The following is an 18,965-nucleotide window of genomic DNA, read 5'->3' on the forward strand; positions in this document are numbered from 1 at the left end:
TCTGGCTATACTGAAGTACATAAGAATCAAATATTACAATACATGCAAAGCACTTAGCACAGTGTCACTCTGCTGATCCATTTTTAGCTTGCTGTCAGAGAAAATCCTTGGCATTTCTCCTACATCCCTCATCCTGAATTTGGGCACTTGGCCCAAGAGCAAAGCTCTACATTGATCCCTATTAAACTTCATCTTGTTAGTTCCAGCCCATTGCTCCATGCTGTTGAAACCTTTCTGAATCTTGATCCTGTCATCCCATCCGTTAGCTATCCTTCCCAGTCTTGTGTCATCTGAAGATCTTAGAAACTTGCCATCTTTTCTTAGCCAAAGCATCAATTAAAATGTCAGACAAGCTTGATATCTTCTGGGTGGAAAATGGGCAGCTACTAAAACAATACACGTAAAGACTCTATATATCCACCAGAAGTGCCACACCCCAAATGTGTAGTTTTTAAAAGCACAAAAATTATACAAACTATAAATACAAGTATGTACAACTAGGTATGGAAATGAATGACAATCTATAAAGACAAGAAAGAGGCGTATAGGCTAACAATAGTCATAAAAATAATATATACTGAGTGCTAGGTCCACGCACTAGTAAAGAATGAGCTTTACATGAATTAACTCATGTAATCCTTACAACCATGCTATGAGGTAGGCACTATTATTATTGCCCATTTTACAGATAGAGAATTTAGGATGCAAAGTAGTTAGACAGGCTGTCTGCAGTCACATAGATGGTAAGTGGCAGAGTTAGGATTTCAATCCAGGCATACAAGTTGTAGTCTGTGCTTTTATCCAGGGGTGCAGGTAGAAGACTGGTTTTGTAAAGTTATATAAAATGTGTTGTGTAAATTTGCAATAGTCATGAATAAAAGCAAAGCAAGAGGACAGAGTCACAACCTGGCAGATCACTTGGAATCTCCTTGTAGACCAACTTCATTCATTTGTGGCTATTTCAATTTAATCAGTGGTAATTTCTTTACCTACCATTCAGCCCTTATTATCCCATCTTATTTGCATGGATATGAACTCAGCCCCCATCAAAGGCTCTTCAAAGACTCTGGCCAAATTTGAAAGGTTGTTATTGATTGTCTCCTATTTTAAGTTCATAGTCTTCCTGCCACTCTTATCACAGGATGGTACCAATTATCTGCACTTTCCTTAGTTGTGTGCTTCTCCTATCATCTTTAACAGATTTATTCAACAAACGTGTATTCAGCAACTGCTACATGCCAGCCAATGAGGATACTAAGATGACACCCTTATTCTTAAGAAACAATGGAGAATATGAGCAAACAATTAGAATAAGCGCCATTTTTAATGCTTCTGCCAAACACTGTGCCAAGTGCATCACATGCAGTTATCTTATGTAATAGAGAATGGTGGTTAAGAGTCAGAAGAGCCTGGTGCAAATCCTACCTTTGCCACTTCCTACTAGTGTGACCACTGTGCTTTAGTTTCCTATTTGAAAAAAATAAAAGAATAGTAGCTACCTCACAGGGTTATTCTAAGAATCAATATAAGACATGCAAAGCACTTAGCACAGTGCCTGGCACTTAATAAGAGCACAATAAATGTTAGCAATTAGTATTTATTCTACCAATAAACCATTTTAGAGATGAGGAAACTTGAAGTTTAAAGAGGTTATTTAGGAGTGCCTGGGTGGCTCAGTCGGTTGAGTGCCAGACTTCGGCTCAGGTCATGATCTCACGGGTTCAGAGCCTGAAACCTGGTTCAGATTCTGTGTCTCCTTCTCTCTCTGCCCTCTCCCACAAGCACTCTGTCTCTTTCTCTCTCTCAAAAATAAACATTAAAATTTTAAAAAAAATAAAGAGGTTATTTAACTTCTGCAAAGTCAAATAGTTAATAAGGGGAGGAGTCTAAAGTCTGCTTTAACTACTCCCCTCTACTGTGTCTAAAATGTGATATATGTTTTTGTATAATCAGGCTTAGGTGCTGTGGGAGAACAAAAGAGGAGCATCTAACCCAATCTTGTAGGGAAGGAGTCAGGGCAGAACAAACAAGAGTTAGGCAAAGAAGGAGACAGGATGAAAGTGGAAGCTAGAAGTTGGGAGCATGGCAGGAACATTCCATCTAGAGATAGAAGCTTGTTAAATGCATGATGGACTAAAAAGTTGCAAGTCTAGGAAACTGCAGGAGAAACTCCAGTCCTTCACTGGTCTGAATTAAGTCCAGAGAGGTAAACCCTCTCCATGGTCCTTCTACTTTTTAAAATATAAACTCCCCATTTCAAAAATGAGACTTTCAGAAAGTGTCCAGAAGACTGCAGTTCCCATCTTTATTCTACTGTGGTCCTCTTAGCTTTGTGATCTATTTGTGGATGGCTCTCAACATGTTCAAGTTTCCCCTTAACCAGCTGGGATGGATTTGTCTTCCATACATTTAATATCAAGTCTCCTTGAATCTTTATATCCTCACTTTGTGCCCCTCCTTTAGCTACAACTTCCATATGTGTGTTTACTCTTTGCTTTATTTAGCATTTTTATTTAAATGGATTATTTTCTTTAAAATCATATCCTTTAAAATCAAAAATATGTTCCTTTGGTATTAAGATTCTGGGGTTTAATTCTGGAAAAAAGAAAACTATAGAGATGGCAAAAAATGGTCAACGTTTACCAGGATTTCCAGAGAAAGTGCAAAGGCATTAATAGGTGAAACACAGGAGTTTTAAGGCAGTGAAACTACTCTGTGCCTGGTGGATGCATGACCTTAAGCATTTATCAAAACCCATGCTACTGCACAACACAGAGCATACATTAGAATAAATGTGGACTTCAGTGAATAATAATATCTCTACACTAGTTTGTTATTTGTGACAAATGTACCACACTGATGTAGTATTTTAGTAACTGTGTCAGGGCATAGGGTGATATGGAATCTTTTTCCATTGTCTGCTCAATTTTTATGTTAATCTAAACTGATTCTAAATAATGTGGTCAATTAATTCAAAAATAATAAGGCATCTCTTTTTGTTCATGTTTAACAAGAGAATATGTCCAAATATTAGCTTCACAATATCTAGCATTAAATGTGACCAAACTTGAGTTGTAAATGCAATTTTAGTATTGTGGCTGTAAACTAATGTTTGACCAGGCAATTCAAAATTTTCAGAAACATTTGAAAAATTAAAAAAATTTTAAAAAAAGATTCTGGGGTTTAGTCAACAAGTCTTCCCATCCCTGTGATGATTTTATTATAGACCTAGCCACCAAGTAATACCCACCTCCCTAGGTAGTGGCTCTTTCCCAGTGAATTCAACTGAGTCTAAAAGCCATAGGGCTTTCTACAAATGTATCAATAGAACACCCTTATCTACCTCATACATCAGTCACCCATTTAACCTGGGCATGCCCTTCAACAAACCAGCTTCTCCTATTGTGCCATTTTGTGCCCCATGTCGAAGGCATTCTTAGTATGAAGTACCAAAACTGAGGAATAATATTTTCACCTTTATTTTTCTCTCTTGTACAATTGTACATATAGGATCTCCCTGACTAGAATATCACCATAGGTGTGGGAAGATTTTAAATGCTTGAACTTTCACTTTTAGGGAATCTTTGTATCAATCATTGGAACAGCTAGTAGTAAGCTCTACACTTAAATGTTAACCATTGCAATTTTAATTGTTAATGGGATGGGGATAAAGGAATATAATGCCATCCATTCTGGAGAAACAACCAATGAAGTAAGACCCAGCCAACATATGAATGATATGCTTGCCCTGGCTTCGGTTACTGGCTACCTGCTTGGGCCATTGCTGGCCTCCCACCTGCCCTGATTTCAAATGGATCCTGCCATGTCCAGGTTGTGCCCTCTTAGTATAACCAGACTCCTGAGCCCCATATCTTTCCCTTTTTTGACCCTTTGCCTGGCTCTGTAATGAACTGCATTGCCTGGCCTGACCTTTCAACTCTCTTGGAAATTAAGATCTTGTGAGAAGTCTGACGTGCCATATTCTGGTTCTTGTGCTCTGGCCCCTGAATTCCACACTCTCAGATTACTTTTGAGTCTCAAATGCTTCATCAACTGGCCCTTAGTATCATCAAGCAAAAAGCATATTTCTTCCTTCAAGGCTAGCTCACAAGCAGTATGCTACTGGAAGAATCATGGACGTTACCTATGAAGATAAGAGAAGAGCCATTTAACAGGTTGAAAAGAACCATGTGCATGTTTCCCAGGCATGGGCTCTGTGAAGGAGGCTCCATGAGAGTCAGGCCGGGGCAGACAGAGCACAGCCTTCATCAAAATGACTAACGCATTGTGCAGCCCACTGACCATGCAATTGTCAATGGACCTGGAGTCTCCTAGATTCTAATCTCTTGATAACAGTAGTAGTAATAGTTAATAAGTGTTCACTCAATTATTCTGCAAGTATTATTGAGTCACTATCATGTGCCAGGTACATCATAGTTGTACATATCAGCCCTCACAGAGCTGACATTCTAGTGGGGATGGACAGAAAATAAACATTTAAACAAAAAATATTTCCTATAATTTTAGGAAGTTTGAAATGCTACACAGAAAATAAAACAAGACAGTAAGATAGGAAAAAAAAAAACTAGTTGAGCTGCTTTTGGTAGAGTGACCAATGGAAGGTCCTCTGAGGAAGTGGCATTTGAGCTGAGACTCCAATGATGATAAAGAGACAGTCCTGCAAAGATATGGGGGAAGATCAGGCCCAGAGAGAAGGAATCTTTAAAATATTCCCCACCCCATGAACCCAAGAATGAATCTCTAAGCCTCTCAAAATACATTGCACTCTAAAAACAACATATTTTGAGCAATTGAAACAGGACATCTAATCTTAAAGTAGCATTTCTTATGTTCTGCACCTCATCCATGTGCTTCAAAAATGGTTGATTTGTGTCACCCAGAGCTGGTTGCCTTTTATTGCTATATGCACAAATTTCTGAATATGAAACCAGAGAAACCCTAGACACTGAAAACATATTGCAGAGTTACATAATTGGAGGTGGAGACTACAAAAAGAAACAATAATTTGTGAAGCCATCTAATATTAAATAATGTAGTAGTTTGGGGAGGTGAGATGGAATTGGATTTGAATTCTGGCTCAGCACTTGAAGGACCTCTGAATCTCTTTCCTCAGCAGTAACAATAAAGATTTTATAAGGATTATAATGATCATATATGGGAAGTGCCTCACATGTTTATGTATAGTAAGGTCTTAGTAATTGTCAAGTAATATATCATTTAAAGCAATCTACACAGGGGCACCTGGGTGGCTAAGTTAGTTAAGTGTCTGACTTCAGCTCAGGTCATGATCTCTCACTGTTCATGGGTTCGAGCCCGCATTGGGCTCTGTGCTCACAGCTCAGAGCCTGGAGCCTGCTTCGGATTCTGTGTATACCCTTGCTCTCTGCCCACCCTGGCTTGCACTCTGTCTCTCTCTCCCAAAAATAAATAAACATTAAAGAATAATTTAAAACAATCTACACAAAGTTTTGATTCAAGGATCCTTGAGCTCCATCACTGAGCTTAGCACCATGGGGGGCCCTGTGAAAACCACAAAAGAAGTATCAGAAATGGTAACTTGTTCACATTCACTCAGCTAGCAAATGACAGAGCTGAAACTTTAACCTAGAACAATTTAACCCAAACATCATATTCTCAACTACTCATCGAGGGTCTTTGTGTAATTAGAAAGGTGATAAGTCACGTGGTCTCAACATGAAAGAGAAAGTCTGGCGAAGGAAGCAGCCCTTGAATAAGTCTTAGAATAGTATAGACTCAGCATAGACTGAAAAAAGAGAGATGATATTCCAGGTGTAAGAGGAAAGCATAAGACATAGAAGTGGTAACAAACAAATAAACACACCTGATTGGTCTGTGTGGGGAAAGAGACCGAAATATGTGAGATCATCAGTCTACCTGTTGGGACATAAATCTGGCAAGTCCCTTATTAAGCAGATCACATTTTCTGTCTCTTTTTCTTGCTCTTCCTAGAGAATTAACTAACCTGCTCTTTGACCTCTTTTAGGCTGTTTGAAACCCTTCAGTCACTCTTCTGGTCTGTATTTGGCCTTCTAAATCTCTACGTCACCAATGTGAAAGCGAGACACGAGTTCACAGAGTTTGTGGGAGCTACCATGTTTGGAACATACAACGTCATCTCCCTGGTAGTACTGCTGAACATGCTGATTGCCATGATGAACAACTCCTACCAGCTTATTGCCGTGAGTAGTTTGCTTTACAAGGGTGATTGCTTGATTTCAAGGAGTGATCACGTTGGCATGGAGCCCAATGGAAGCTTGATGAAGCGGTCTGTCTGCCTCAAGTATTTTACATTATTCTTCTCAGTTGTTAGAGTAAATTATTTCTTTCTAAAGCAACTCAGTTTGGACTCAGTCTATTGAATCTCAGTAATTTAGAAGAGGATGTTCTAGTTAATAAGACTTTCTGGTAGCCTGTTAAAAATATGTTTAAAATTCTGAATCCATTTTCTTGCCTTACAAAGGAAAGCTCGGGAGGTATGAGCACACTTTGGCAATAACTTGTTGCCCCACTGATTTTTAAGGATGATTGAGCTAACTGGTTCTCTAGGCAGGAGGGTCTTATCTCCCTCTTCACTGTAAGCATGTCCTTCACAAAACTGAGCATTTCATTGCCAAAGACGACATTCTCAGAGAATAAGTATTTTTTGATCAAGAATATATGAGTAATTGCTCTCCATGGTAAGATATGCTTAAGTAGAGTCTATCACTGAATGCTTTTTGACCATCATGTTACCATTTGGATCAGCAATATTACTCTAAACTACAAATGGTGAAGGTATAGGATACGGGATCAGTCCAGGCCCTGACCTGATTTTTGATGTCATAGAAAATATCTAACCTTAGCTTATTTTCTTATAATCTGCCTATCATATTTAGAAATACAGTGTTAGCAGAGGAACTCTGGCTATCTGAGGTCCTGTTTGTTTGGGTATCACTGAATTTGGATGTTTAGTTCATATTAAGATGCTAGATCACCTCCATGGGTCTATCTGTTGCTGAAAGCTTTTGTTATAGCACAGAAGACAAATGGAAAGACCTGACTCTTGTCTTCCTTCATACATGCTATTTCTCAGATTTGGTCTGCTACTGAGGAATCTTTTAGCCTACAGAAAAGAAGCTTAAATTATTGGTTATATAAATATGTGTACATATAGATATATGTACATATATACACACATATTGTCCATATTTCATAAATATTACTGGTAATAGTGACCATCCTGATCCATTTTGATTAAGGACAGACCAAAGAAGAATGAGTTTATATTGCAGCAGGAGGCTCTTGAGTTATCTATTTGGACAAATTTCCTAACCATGAATAACAATGAGATATAATCTCTAGTTGGGTTTGTAGAATTTCTTTCACTGGACAGTTTAAAAAACCAGAACATAAATGTACCCACTAAGATGGCTTAGATCTTAGGTGCTTAAGTGGGGGTGTATACTGAAAAAAATATCTTAAAAGTTAGTAGACCAGGGACTAGAATACCCTATGACCTTGTGTAACCTACTTTCTCTTTTTGGGCCTCAGTTGCTTCATTCAAAAAGTGAAAGGGTTGAAATGGACGGCTTTTATTGAGATATAAGTGGCATATAGTATTGTGTAAGTTTAAGGTGTACAATGCAATGATGTGATACACATACATATTGCAACATGTTTATCATGATAAGGTTAGTTAACACATCCATCACCTCATATAAATTACCTTTTTTGGTGAGAACATTTAAGATAGCAACTTTCTTAGCAACTTTCATGTATATAATGTTGCAAACTATAGCCACCATGCTGTACATTACATCCCCAGAATTTATTCAATTTATAACTATAAATTTGTACCCTTTGACCAACATTCCCCGTTTCCTCCAACCCTCAACCCCTAGAAGCCACAACTCTACTCTCTGTCTCTATGAGTCTGACTTTTTTAGATTCCACGTACAACTGAGATGAGACACTACTGGTCTTTTTCTCTCTGACTTTTGTCTTAGCATAACGCCCTCCAGTTTCATTCATCCAGGATTCCTTTTTTCTCACAGATGAATAATAATATCATTATATATATACATATATATAATATTTCTAATTATACACACACATACCATATTTTCTTTATCCATTTGTCTGTCAATGCACAGACAGGTTGTTTCCATGTCTTCTCTATTGTGAACAATGCAACAGTGAACATGAGAGTGCAGATATTTCTTTGAGATAGTGGTTGCATCTTCTTTGGATATATACCCAGAAGAGGGATTGCTGGAGCATATGGTACTTCTATTTTTTTAACTGTTTTGAGAGCCCTCCGTAACTGTTTTCCATTGTGGCTGCAATAACAGTGCACCAGGGTTCCCTTTTCCTCACATTTGCACCACACTTGCTACCTCTTATCTTTTTAATAACAGCCATTCTAACAGGTGTGACATGATAGTTCCTTGTGGTTTTGATTTACATTTCCCTGATGATTAGTGATGCGGAGGACCTTTCATGCACCTGTTGGCCATCTGTATGTCTGATACAGTGGTCTTTAATATCCCTGCCAGCTCTGGCATCCTGTGAGTCTGCATGTCTAGATGAATAGGCTAAGCTTGCAAGGTCCCTTCTAGTTCTGAAATTCTGCCCATCTGCTACTTTTGAAATGACATATACTTCAATGTTATACTTTTCTCTCTCCATGGTTCAAACCCAACGAGATCAAGAACTCTGGAATGTCTATACTCACTCTAAATCTGTCTGTATAAGGGGGACAGGCATAAAAACTCAGGGGAGGGTATTTTTCTGCCCCTATGCTTAGCATCCCTTTACCCGTGCCAAAGATGGCAATATTCATGCTGAGGCATTTGTCATTTTCTCCCTGGGTGTCATGTAGCTGATTGCTCCTAATGGCAGTGGAAAAGGAAGAAATTTTCTTGTCACCTAATTCAGGGCTGTGGTATCTCCCACTGAGCTCAGTGACATTTTGCTAGGAAGGGTGGAAATAATCAACTCCAGCTTTCTTGTCACCACCTGCTGGTAGCAAGTTGTGTTTTAATGCCACCTACTGTTGTACCTTAAGAAAATATCTTAGCTTGGAGAGAGCTAGGAGCAGAGGGATGAAGGTTTGCTGGATGATGACCTGAATACGGCCTATATCATCTCACACGTATGGAGTCATGGCCAACCATTCTGAATCCTACCTGCTACTTTGGGATCCTCCAGTAACGTGTCTTTATCATTTGGACCTGGATGTAGTGGATTCCTGACACTGGGCAACCTGATTCCCAAAAATATCTGGATCTGGTTGAATGGTAAAGACCAGCAAGTAGATTTGATTCCACTTGCAACATCTACACTTCAGTAGTGAATGCAGTTTTTAGAAGAGCCCCGATATGGGGGAAATGTTACAGGAAAGGAAGCCACTGAAGACAAGTCTCTCCTACTTCAAAAGTTTCAACAGGCTGACTCAGTTTAAGTAGAGACTCAGTTGTTGACAAATTTTACTGGGAATATGTTTAGTGTATATTCTAGGACAGGTCTCAGGAATGTCAGGTAATAGCAATCCCTTGAAGGGTCGAGCCTTTTCTCAATGCTCTGTGTAGGATGCAGAGCTGCTGGTGGAGTATATATATGGCTCTTTAGAAATTCATATTTCTATGCCAGAGGAGGCTCCACTACAGTAATAGTCAGCTTCAAGATATGGGGAAGCCGGGATCACTCCAGGTCTGTGCTCTGTAGTCCCAGCCAGCATCATCAGGTGAGGCTGGCCATATTTCACGTTATTTTTGTTTATGATGCACAGTGATTTACTCTTCTCCCTTTATCCTTTTATCTCCCTCAAGTTGCTTATTTCTCTCTATGATACTTCTTTCAACACACCCACCTTGTCACTGCCATTCCTCATGCGTATGTTCCAAGTTGCATTAAGCTGCCATTGATACCATTTAAATCAAATTCACCCTTGTGAAAATATTAGGTGGGAGAGACAGATCAGTCCCACAAAATTCATCCACCTTGGGCCCTATTTCTACCTCCAACTTACCTAAAAGGGGCATCTCTTTTGCCTCGGACTGCTCCTCACAAAACATGAGGCTTATAATGATCTGTTGTGGTATAGCCTCATCTGGCAAGTTAATAAGAACCCTCGGTTTTTGCTGGCTACTGTGGAGTGCTCACTCCAAAGCTGAGAGTAAGTAAATAGGCCTTGCCTCACTGAGCCACATCTGCTGCAAGGCTTGGGGAGAGCCCAAATACATAGAATTGATTGCCTCCCTTGGGAAGGCAGCATCTGGAGGCTCAGATAATGGATGAACTCCCCAACTGCCTAAGACAGCTACGCCCATAAAGACATTCATCAAAAACAGTTCCAGCACTGCAAAGACAGTAAGCACAGCTGGAGGGTGACCAATGCACACCCGGAAGTGCCAAGGGGGGCAGGTGGTCTTCCCGTCTGCCCACAGCCATCCAGGACCAACCTCAGACTTTCAAAGCACAGAGAAGATGACGACAATTTACACACAAATACGCCATGATTTGTAACCCACTAACCAGGCAGATGACCAACTTCTATGCACTGATACAACACCCAGTTGTCCAAATATTGAAATATTTCCATACCAGTTGGTAAATAGCTGCCACTCCAGCTATTCCCTCTAGGAAGCTCCCCAGGTCACCTCACAATCCAGCAAGTAAAAGGTAACACCTAAAACAGCAGGTATTTTCCATGCCTCTGTTCCAGTACTAATGCTGGCATACATTCTGATTGGTCAGTTTCTTAAACAATATGAATATCATCGTGGCAGACAGAATCTTAAAATGCTCCCCTAACATTTCCAGCCCTAATCGTCAGGACAGTGAATATGATGAGGTAGCACATGTGTGATTATGTTGCACCACACGGCAAAAGAGATTTTATGGATGTAATTAAGGTTACTAATCAGGAAGATTATCCAGATGGGCCTAATCTAATCACATAAGGCCTTTAAAAGCAGAGTTTTCACCATCTGGTAGCAAAAGAAGATGTCAGAGATTTGAAACATATGGAGGATTTGATGTGCCATTGCTGGCTTGACGATGGAAGGAAACGTGGTAAGAAATGCAGGTGGCCTCTAGGAAATGAGAGTAGCCCCTGGCTGACAGCCTGCAAGGAAGTGGGGACCTCAGTCCTACAACCACAAGGAAATGAATTCCAACAACATAAATGAACTTGGAAGCAGATTCTTCTCCAGAGCCTCTAGATAAGAGCTCAGCCACACTGACACTCGGATTTCAGCCCTTGGGAAGTCCTCTATGACTAGAGTGGAAACACAAATCAGAGAGAAGTAGGAGATGAGAAGTAAGAGAAAGAAGTCAGCAAGGTAATGAGGTAAACAACAGGTTGCATAGCTCCTGAGAGACCTTTGTAAAGACTTTGGCTTCTACTCTGCACCCTGTCTGTTCTCTCTCTCTCTCCCTCAAAATAAGTAAATTTTTTTTAAAAATAATATGCTGATTAAGAAAACACAGAAGTGGGGCACAGGGTGGCTCAATCAGTTGAGCATCCAACTTCAGCTCAGGTCATGATCTCGCTCACAGGTTCAAGCCCCGCATCAGGCTCTGTGCTGACAGCTGAGAGCCTGGAGCCTGCTTCAGATTCTGTGTCTCCCTCTCTCTCTGCCCCTCCCCTGCTTATGCTCTGTCTCTCTCTCTCAAAATAAATAAACTTTTTAAAAAAAAAAAAAGAAAAGAAAAGACAGATGTGGGGCAGCAGCAGACAGAGAGACCAATTGTGAGATCATTGCATTAACCAAAAAAAGCTGATGATGGTTTTGAATAGGATGATCATGATGGACACGATGAGAAGTGGTCAGATTCTAGGTGTATTTCAAAACTAGATCCAATTCTGATGGATCAGATGTAAGATGTAAGATGAGCAAAAGGGAGGAATCCAGGATGACACCAAGATCTGGGCCTGAGTACCTGGAAGAGTGGAATTTTCCCTTACTGAGATAGGGAAGAGTAGTAAAGGAGTAGACATAAGAGCAAGGCAGAGATCCAAAATTCAGTTTTAGATATGTGGACTTGGAAATGCCTGTTGGCCATTTGAGTGGAGATGTCCGGTAGGCCATGGTCTACAGGTCTAGCAGAGAGGTCCAGGCTGGAGATAGAGATGTGGGAGTCAGTAGCATGTGCATAGTATTTAAAGCCAGGGGACTCGGTGAGATCACTAAGGGAGTGAGTGTGGATACAAAAGAGAAGAGGTCCAAAAGTGAGGCACTCCAACGTGTAGAGGTTGGAAAGAGGATAGATTGCCCAAGGAGATTCAGAAAGGACAACCAGAGAGGGTAGGAGAAAAATGAGGATAATGCACTATATTATAATACTATATTATCCCCAGGATACTGATAACATCATATGCTGAAGAGTGGTACAGCCTGGTTTGAACTGAGGTAGTCTGACCCCAACACTCATGCACAGAACTGCTACCCTTCCTTCAGGCCACGAAGCACAACTCTGAACCACCAATCTCCCTGTCCTAGCAGTTCCAGTAACTAAAGATTTCATTAGGATAGGAATCACAGACACTTCATCTAAAATACCTGTATCTGTCTCTTAGCTCTCAAGAACTGCTTCATAAGAAAACAGAACAAACCATAAGCCCTGCCAGCTCTCAGTCCGATAAAACAGTCCAAACTGTGGAAACTATAGTAAGTCTAAGGGATAGGACAGCCTCTTTCCTGGTGAAGGAGCTGCTCAATTCAACCTGTAGAAATTTCATGACATTGGAGCAGAGCCATTTTAAATTTTAATAACTGTCTCTTTCCTTCGGGATACCCTCAGGCAATCTAGATATTGATTTTTCTCATTGCAGCTTGTGCTTTTTTTCTCTTTCACCAAACCATTCTCTGGAATCTGATCTAGGATTGCTACGTCTTACTAACAAGAAAGCAAATATTTAGAACCACAGAGGACATTTTAATAGTGCCCCCTCTTTGGGTAATGTGGAACCTATGAAAACCTGCTAATAATCCCATATAAATGAACAACCTACATTTTCTGGGCTTGGTGCTATAAATGATATAAAGGTAAAGATACAGTTGTTGCCTTTAGGGAGCTTAAAGTCTAATTCAGAGGGAGAAGTCTGACATGAGTAAAATAACAATAGCATTATTACCATGAGTATATAATAGCAGTGATTACAGGGGCACCTGGGTGGCTCAGTCAGTTAAGCATCCAACTTCAGCTCAGGTCATGATCTCACAGTCCATGGGTTTGAGCCCCGCCACTGGGCTCTGTGCTGACAGCTCAGAGCCTGGAGCCTCCTTCAGATTCTGGATCTCCATCTCTCTCTGCACCTCTCCCACTCATGCCCTATCTCTCTCCATCTCCCAAAAATGAATAAACGTTAAAAAAACATTAAAAAAAAAAGAGACATGGGCACAGGAGTAGTCAGACTGCCTGGATTTGAAACCTGGACTGCCATTTAGTGTGGTTTTGGGCAACCTAACCTCTTTCTGCCTCAGAGGACCTCTCTCTAAAATAACGATGATAATTAGGTTTTTTATCTGCTTCTGACTCTCAGATCCATTCTCTGTCCATTTCCTGCTCTGCTCTGTATCAAGGGAACTATATTCCCCACAGTCCATTGCCCTTTGGCTTCTGGTAGGTTTGACCAACCCAAAAGTAAGAAGAAGGGACTAGCTAGGATATTTCACTTTTGGGGTACCTGCAGCAGCAGCTTTATTTCCTCTGGGGCTCACCTTCAACTACCACCAGGCATTCCCTCCCTCGTTGGCCCCAGCTTCTGCAAGACATCCCCATCTTGGCTCTAGTTCCCACCAGATAGCCCCAATCCTTGGACTCTGGTAACACCACTCACCACCTCTCCCAGTTGTCCCTCCGAGTCTAGGGATAAGAAGGGCTTCCTGTCATTGCTAATCTCTGAGTTGCCTCAGTGTCCTCTAGTTGGGCTTCTCATCTCTTCCATCATCGACATACTAATTCCTGTATTAAATTTTCTATGTTTCAAAGACCTAGCAGGATTTCCGTGTCCCCAATCTATCAGTACCTATCTGATTAGGAGGTTCTGAGGTTGACTTAGGAAGGACAAATTGCGCTGAGACTTGAAGGTCAAATTTGAAAAGACAGAAGAAAACTGGGGATAGCTTTCAGATCTCATTTCTGGCAGGGAAATAGTTTGTACACCAGCAAGGATTGGCCTGGTGTTTATTGCAGGCAATAAGGGTGTAGAAGCTGGCCTTGTTCTTTTCTGCCTCCTATTATTTTATTTCTATGAAAACATCTTCAAGTGAAAATGATGTCCTCCCTGTGCCAATAGGGCATATGCCCTAGCAATGAAAAGAAGCATATAGAGGAATCATAGAGGAGCTAGATGAAAAAGTTCAGAGCCTACCTTTAGAAAAATAATTTTAACTAAAAAAAGAAAGAAAAATAATTTTAAAAGATGAGGTCTGCTCTTGTGGCTTCTCATATCCCCATTCTGAGCCTTCATACTGCTGTCTACCTGGCTTAGCACAACACCCTGGGCTAACTGCCTTACCTTACCTGCACCTTACCTTTGACAAGCCCTTTGCTTCCACCTCTGGGCCCAAGCTGAGCTCTTTCTCAGTCCCCTAAGTCTTAGAGAAGTCAGTAATAAGAATGCAATGACTACCTAGCATATAAACAATCTTTATTAAATCTTATAGGCACCATTTCCAATCTATTATCATTATAACTACCATCAATAATAACTACCGGGGCACTTGGTTAAGCGTGCAACTTTGGCTCAGGTCATGATCTTGTGGTTGAGTTTGAGCCCCTCATAGGGCTCTCTGCTGTCAGCACGGAGCCCGCTTTGGATCCTCTGCCCCCCCCCCGCCCCTCCCCTGCTTGCACTCTCTCTCTCAAAAATAAACATTAAAAAATAATAACTACAATTTATTGAGCACTTACTATATACCAGACATTATACAAAGCAATTTTCATACTTATTTCCTCATTAAATTTTTACAAATGCATGAGGCAGGTACTATTATTAATTCCATTTTATAGGTGAGAAAACTGAGGCACAGAGATCAAAGTGACTTACCCAGGGGCGCCTGGGTGGCTTAGTCGGTTAAGCGTCCGACTTTCGCTTAGGTCATGTTCTCGCGGTTCGTGGGTTCGAGCCCCGCGTCGGGCTCTGTGCTGACTGCCAGCTCAGAGCCTAGAGCCTGTTTCAGAGTCTGTGATCCCCTCTCTCTCTGAACCTCCCCTGCTCACGCTCTCTCTCTCTCTTTCTCTCTCTCTCTCTGTACATATTTAACAAAGAATGGTTTGGGATAGGGGCGCCTGGGTGGCTTAGTCGGTTAAGCATCCGACTTTCGCTTGGGTCATGATCTCGCGGTTCGTGGGTTCGAGTCCCGCGTCGGGCTCTGTGCTGACTGACAGCTCAGAGCCTGGAGCCTGTTTCAGAGTCTGTCACTCCTTTTTTAACATTTATTTATTTTTGAGAGAGACAGAGAGACAGCGTGAGCAGGGGAGGGTCAGAGAGAGAGGGAGACACAGAATCTGAAACAGGCTCCAGGCTCTGAGCTAGCGGTCAGCACAGAGCCGATGCTTAACCGATGGAGCCACCCAGGCGCCCCAAGGGCACACTCTTAATAAGGGCATTGACAGGTCTGTCTAATCCAAAATAATCACAATACTATACCTACCTCTTTCCTGCCTGCATTCCAATCTTCCAGACCCTCACACATACCCCCCCCAAACCCACCCCACCCCCAACCTCCGTCTCCTTCAGCTTTATCCTTCCACTTAGTTCACTGACTCTATCCGCTGAGTTCCAACCATAGAGATATCCTCTGAGGAGTCGTTCCTTAGTTCTAGAGACTAAGTGCCCTCCATTTCCCTGAGGTGAGATTCCTTGCCCCCACCCCCAACACACACACGCACACTCACACACAGTAGCTCTCTTTTCTCTCTACTTCTCCTTTAGTGTGCCTGTGGGCACCTCAAACTTCCAGTTTCTTCTTAGCTCTGCCTTTAATACTCCCAGCCTCCTCACTGAAAAATCACACAACCCACCTGAGGTAACACTCCCACAAAAGGTAAAAAAGTTCGGCTCTATCACGCTCATTTGAACAAGAATTCCTCATTCAACTTATACATTCAGCCTTGGGACCTTTCAGAGTTGTTCCTTTCCAGCCAGCTCTTACCTGCCGAAAGCCTCCCTTGAAAAGTATATCCGCACTAGGAAGCGGACTATGCACCTCCAGCTTCAGGGGAAGAGAGAGGAGCCTTCTCTCCACTAACACTGCAGGGGGCACCAAAGGCTGACTCTTCAGACCTCTGCGTCTTCGCCCCCCTCCCCCTCCCCTGGTGGTCTAACCCGGAAATGGATTCCTAGGTCATTCTGCCTCAAGGCCCACCTATGGTTGGGCTCTGCAAGTTGGCCGAGAGCCCGCACCTGCTGAGGAGAAAGCTCTTCACCTCAAAATGCTGAGGGTATACTTTGGCAGGTCTCTGCTGAGCAACAGCTCTGCTTCCAACAGCACCCGGTAGCCTTTGATGCCTGCCGCTACCATGCGATGATTTCCGTCACTGACAACGATGCCAGGCGGAATAGGAAGAAGACAGTGAAGGGAAGTGGGTTTCATTCCCCTGTGCTAAAAGGCAACTGGGGGTGCCTGAGTGACTCAGTCGGTTGGGCGCCGACTTTGGTTCAGGTCATGATCTCACAGCTCGTGAGTTTGAGCCCCGCATCAGGCTCTGTGCTGACAGCTCTGGGCCTGAAGCCTGCTTCGGGATTCTGTGTATCCCTCTCTTTTTGCCCTCCCCTATTCACACTCTGTCTCTCAAAAATAAAATAAATGTTTAAAAAAATTTTTTTAAAGGCAACCAAACAGTGCAGATGCCTGCATCCCAGATTTTCTTGTCCTAGATGTTCATCAGGAACATCAGTAAATGTCATGGAGACTCCATCTCAGGTACTCAAATGGAAACAAGATCAAGGATGCAAGTGACAAGAAGGGCTTCATGCCCAACGAATACCTCTGTGCACATGCCAGCTGATGTTCTCTACTCTTTCATGCATTCACTTAACAATAAATATCTCTTTTTAAAAAAATAATGCTTATTTATTTTGAGAGAGAGAGCATGAGCAGGGGAGGGGCAGAGAGAGAGGGAGACACAGAATCCGAAGCAGGCTCCAGGCTCTGAGCTGTCAGCACAGAGCCTGATGTGGGGCTTGAACCCATGAACTGCAAGATCATGAAATGAACTGAAGTTGGACGCTTAACCAACTTAGCCACCCAGGGCCCCAGCAGTAAATATCTCTTGGATGGATACATGAGTAAATTTAACAAATATTTATTGAGACACTACAATGGACTGCACCACATTCTTGTCACCAGGGATACAATAGGGTGACAGGTGAAGAAGACAGATTCAGTCCTTGTTCTCATGGGGTCTACAGTCATTGACCCACGATTTCAAATTTTACTATTTATATTTCATTTCTTTACCTTAAGATTGCCCTTAACGTTTTTTGGGTCCATGGATTACTTTGATAATCTGTCAAACATGGACAAGAAAAATGCACATATGAACAGAAATGGTAAAATTTAACATAAAATCTCAGAGGATTCACAGACATCCTCCCAGGGGCACCTAGAAATCCCTCACCTTAAGACCTGTCCCCAGTTATCATGCAAATATGTTTTAAGCTGTTAGTAGTTCACTTGTGACTCCGTGTAAATGAGTCCAGTCCCTTACTGAGATCAGGTTTGTATAGGGGCCAAGAGAGTGAGAGAGACCATGAGGGAAATATAACTGAAGAAGACTGTGGAAGGGACACCAACACCACCACCAAAAGAGAGAGAGAGAGAGAGAGAGAGATTGGAGGCATTGAAGGAAAATGTTGCCATCATAACAGCTTTGCAAAGGATCAGTCTGTGCAACAGTCCCCAAGCCAAAGTTGCTTCAGCAGATCTGTGAAATAATAGCTATCAGTGGACAATCTGTGTCCATAAAAATGACTGTTTGCATTTCAAAAGATTTCTGAGCTGAGGCTCAGGAGGAATTGTTCCTTGTGTAAGACTTGGCCTTCCTATGGACTGGTCTCTGAATGATCTCTTCACAGGCTACAAATAATCTTTGTGAATAAGTCAAATGTCCTTGGCCCAAAGTTCCTTGTTGTGGAGTGGGATTCCTCTTGGCTTCTGCTTATTCCCATTGTTAGTGTTCGGGGCATCAGGAATCAGTTGACTGGAAAGCTAAATGATACAAATGTTCTTTAATTTCTGAGCAGTTTGAGGTCTAGAAACTAAAAGTGAGCTCTGAGTTATTAATACTAATAAGGCCTTGCTCTTCCTGTGGTCACCAGAGCCCTGTGTTGTAGCCCGGCTCCATGTGAGACACCATGGGCCGGGATGTGTCCTTTAGACACAACACAGAAGTCAAAATTCCCAGAAAGAGCATCAGAGGTAACAACCCACTGCCTTACTCTGCCTTTGACTTGAGGCCTGACAGCAAACTTACATTACATCAGCTGTCAAAGCAAATCTGTGTTTGTTTAAAAGAGAAAGCTAGGGTAAAAATGAAGAGAAAAGGTAATTGTTTTTCTTTCTTAAGCTCCTTTTTTCTGTCACAGGATTTTGCTTTTTCCTCTGTTCTCTTTCCCAATTTCCCTTGGGTATTTGAACTTATATACAAGTACCTGGGCCTATAAATTTGTGAGCTAATCACAAAAGGTTTATGACAAATATATTCATCTCAAAGCTGCTCCTTTTTTTGAGAAGGAGGGAGAAGAGATAAAAAGAGAGAGAGAATCTCAAGCAGGCTCAGCATAGAGCATGACACGGGGCTCCATCTGACACTTGGGGGCCACCTGGGTGGCTCAGTTGGTTAGGCATCCAATTCTTGGTTTTGACTCAGGTCATGATCTCCTGGTTTGTAGGATCAAGTCCGGCATCTGACAGTGCAGAGCCTGCTTG

The 18,965-nt window shown here is 41.8% G+C and overlaps 1 protein-coding gene across 1 annotated transcript in view; it reads left to right on the forward strand.

Annotated features, from left to right (window-relative positions):
• Positions 1–18,965, forward strand: part of TRPC5 (transient receptor potential cation channel subfamily C member 5) — a 142,066-nt gene that overhangs the window by 104,119 nt on the left and 18,982 nt on the right. Inside the window, exon 6 of the mRNA XM_039247425.1 lies at positions 6,026–6,221. Within this exon, the coding sequence (XP_039103356.1) occupies positions 6,026–6,221 (196 nt within the window). The remainder of the gene's footprint in view (positions 1–6,025; positions 6,222–18,965) is intronic.

This window comes from Hyaena hyaena, unplaced genomic scaffold (genome assembly GCF_003009895.1).
Source record: "Hyaena hyaena isolate Hyena2069 unplaced genomic scaffold, ASM300989v1 scaffold_297, whole genome shotgun sequence".
Classification (NCBI taxonomy): domain Eukaryota; kingdom Metazoa; phylum Chordata; class Mammalia; order Carnivora; family Hyaenidae; genus Hyaena; species Hyaena hyaena.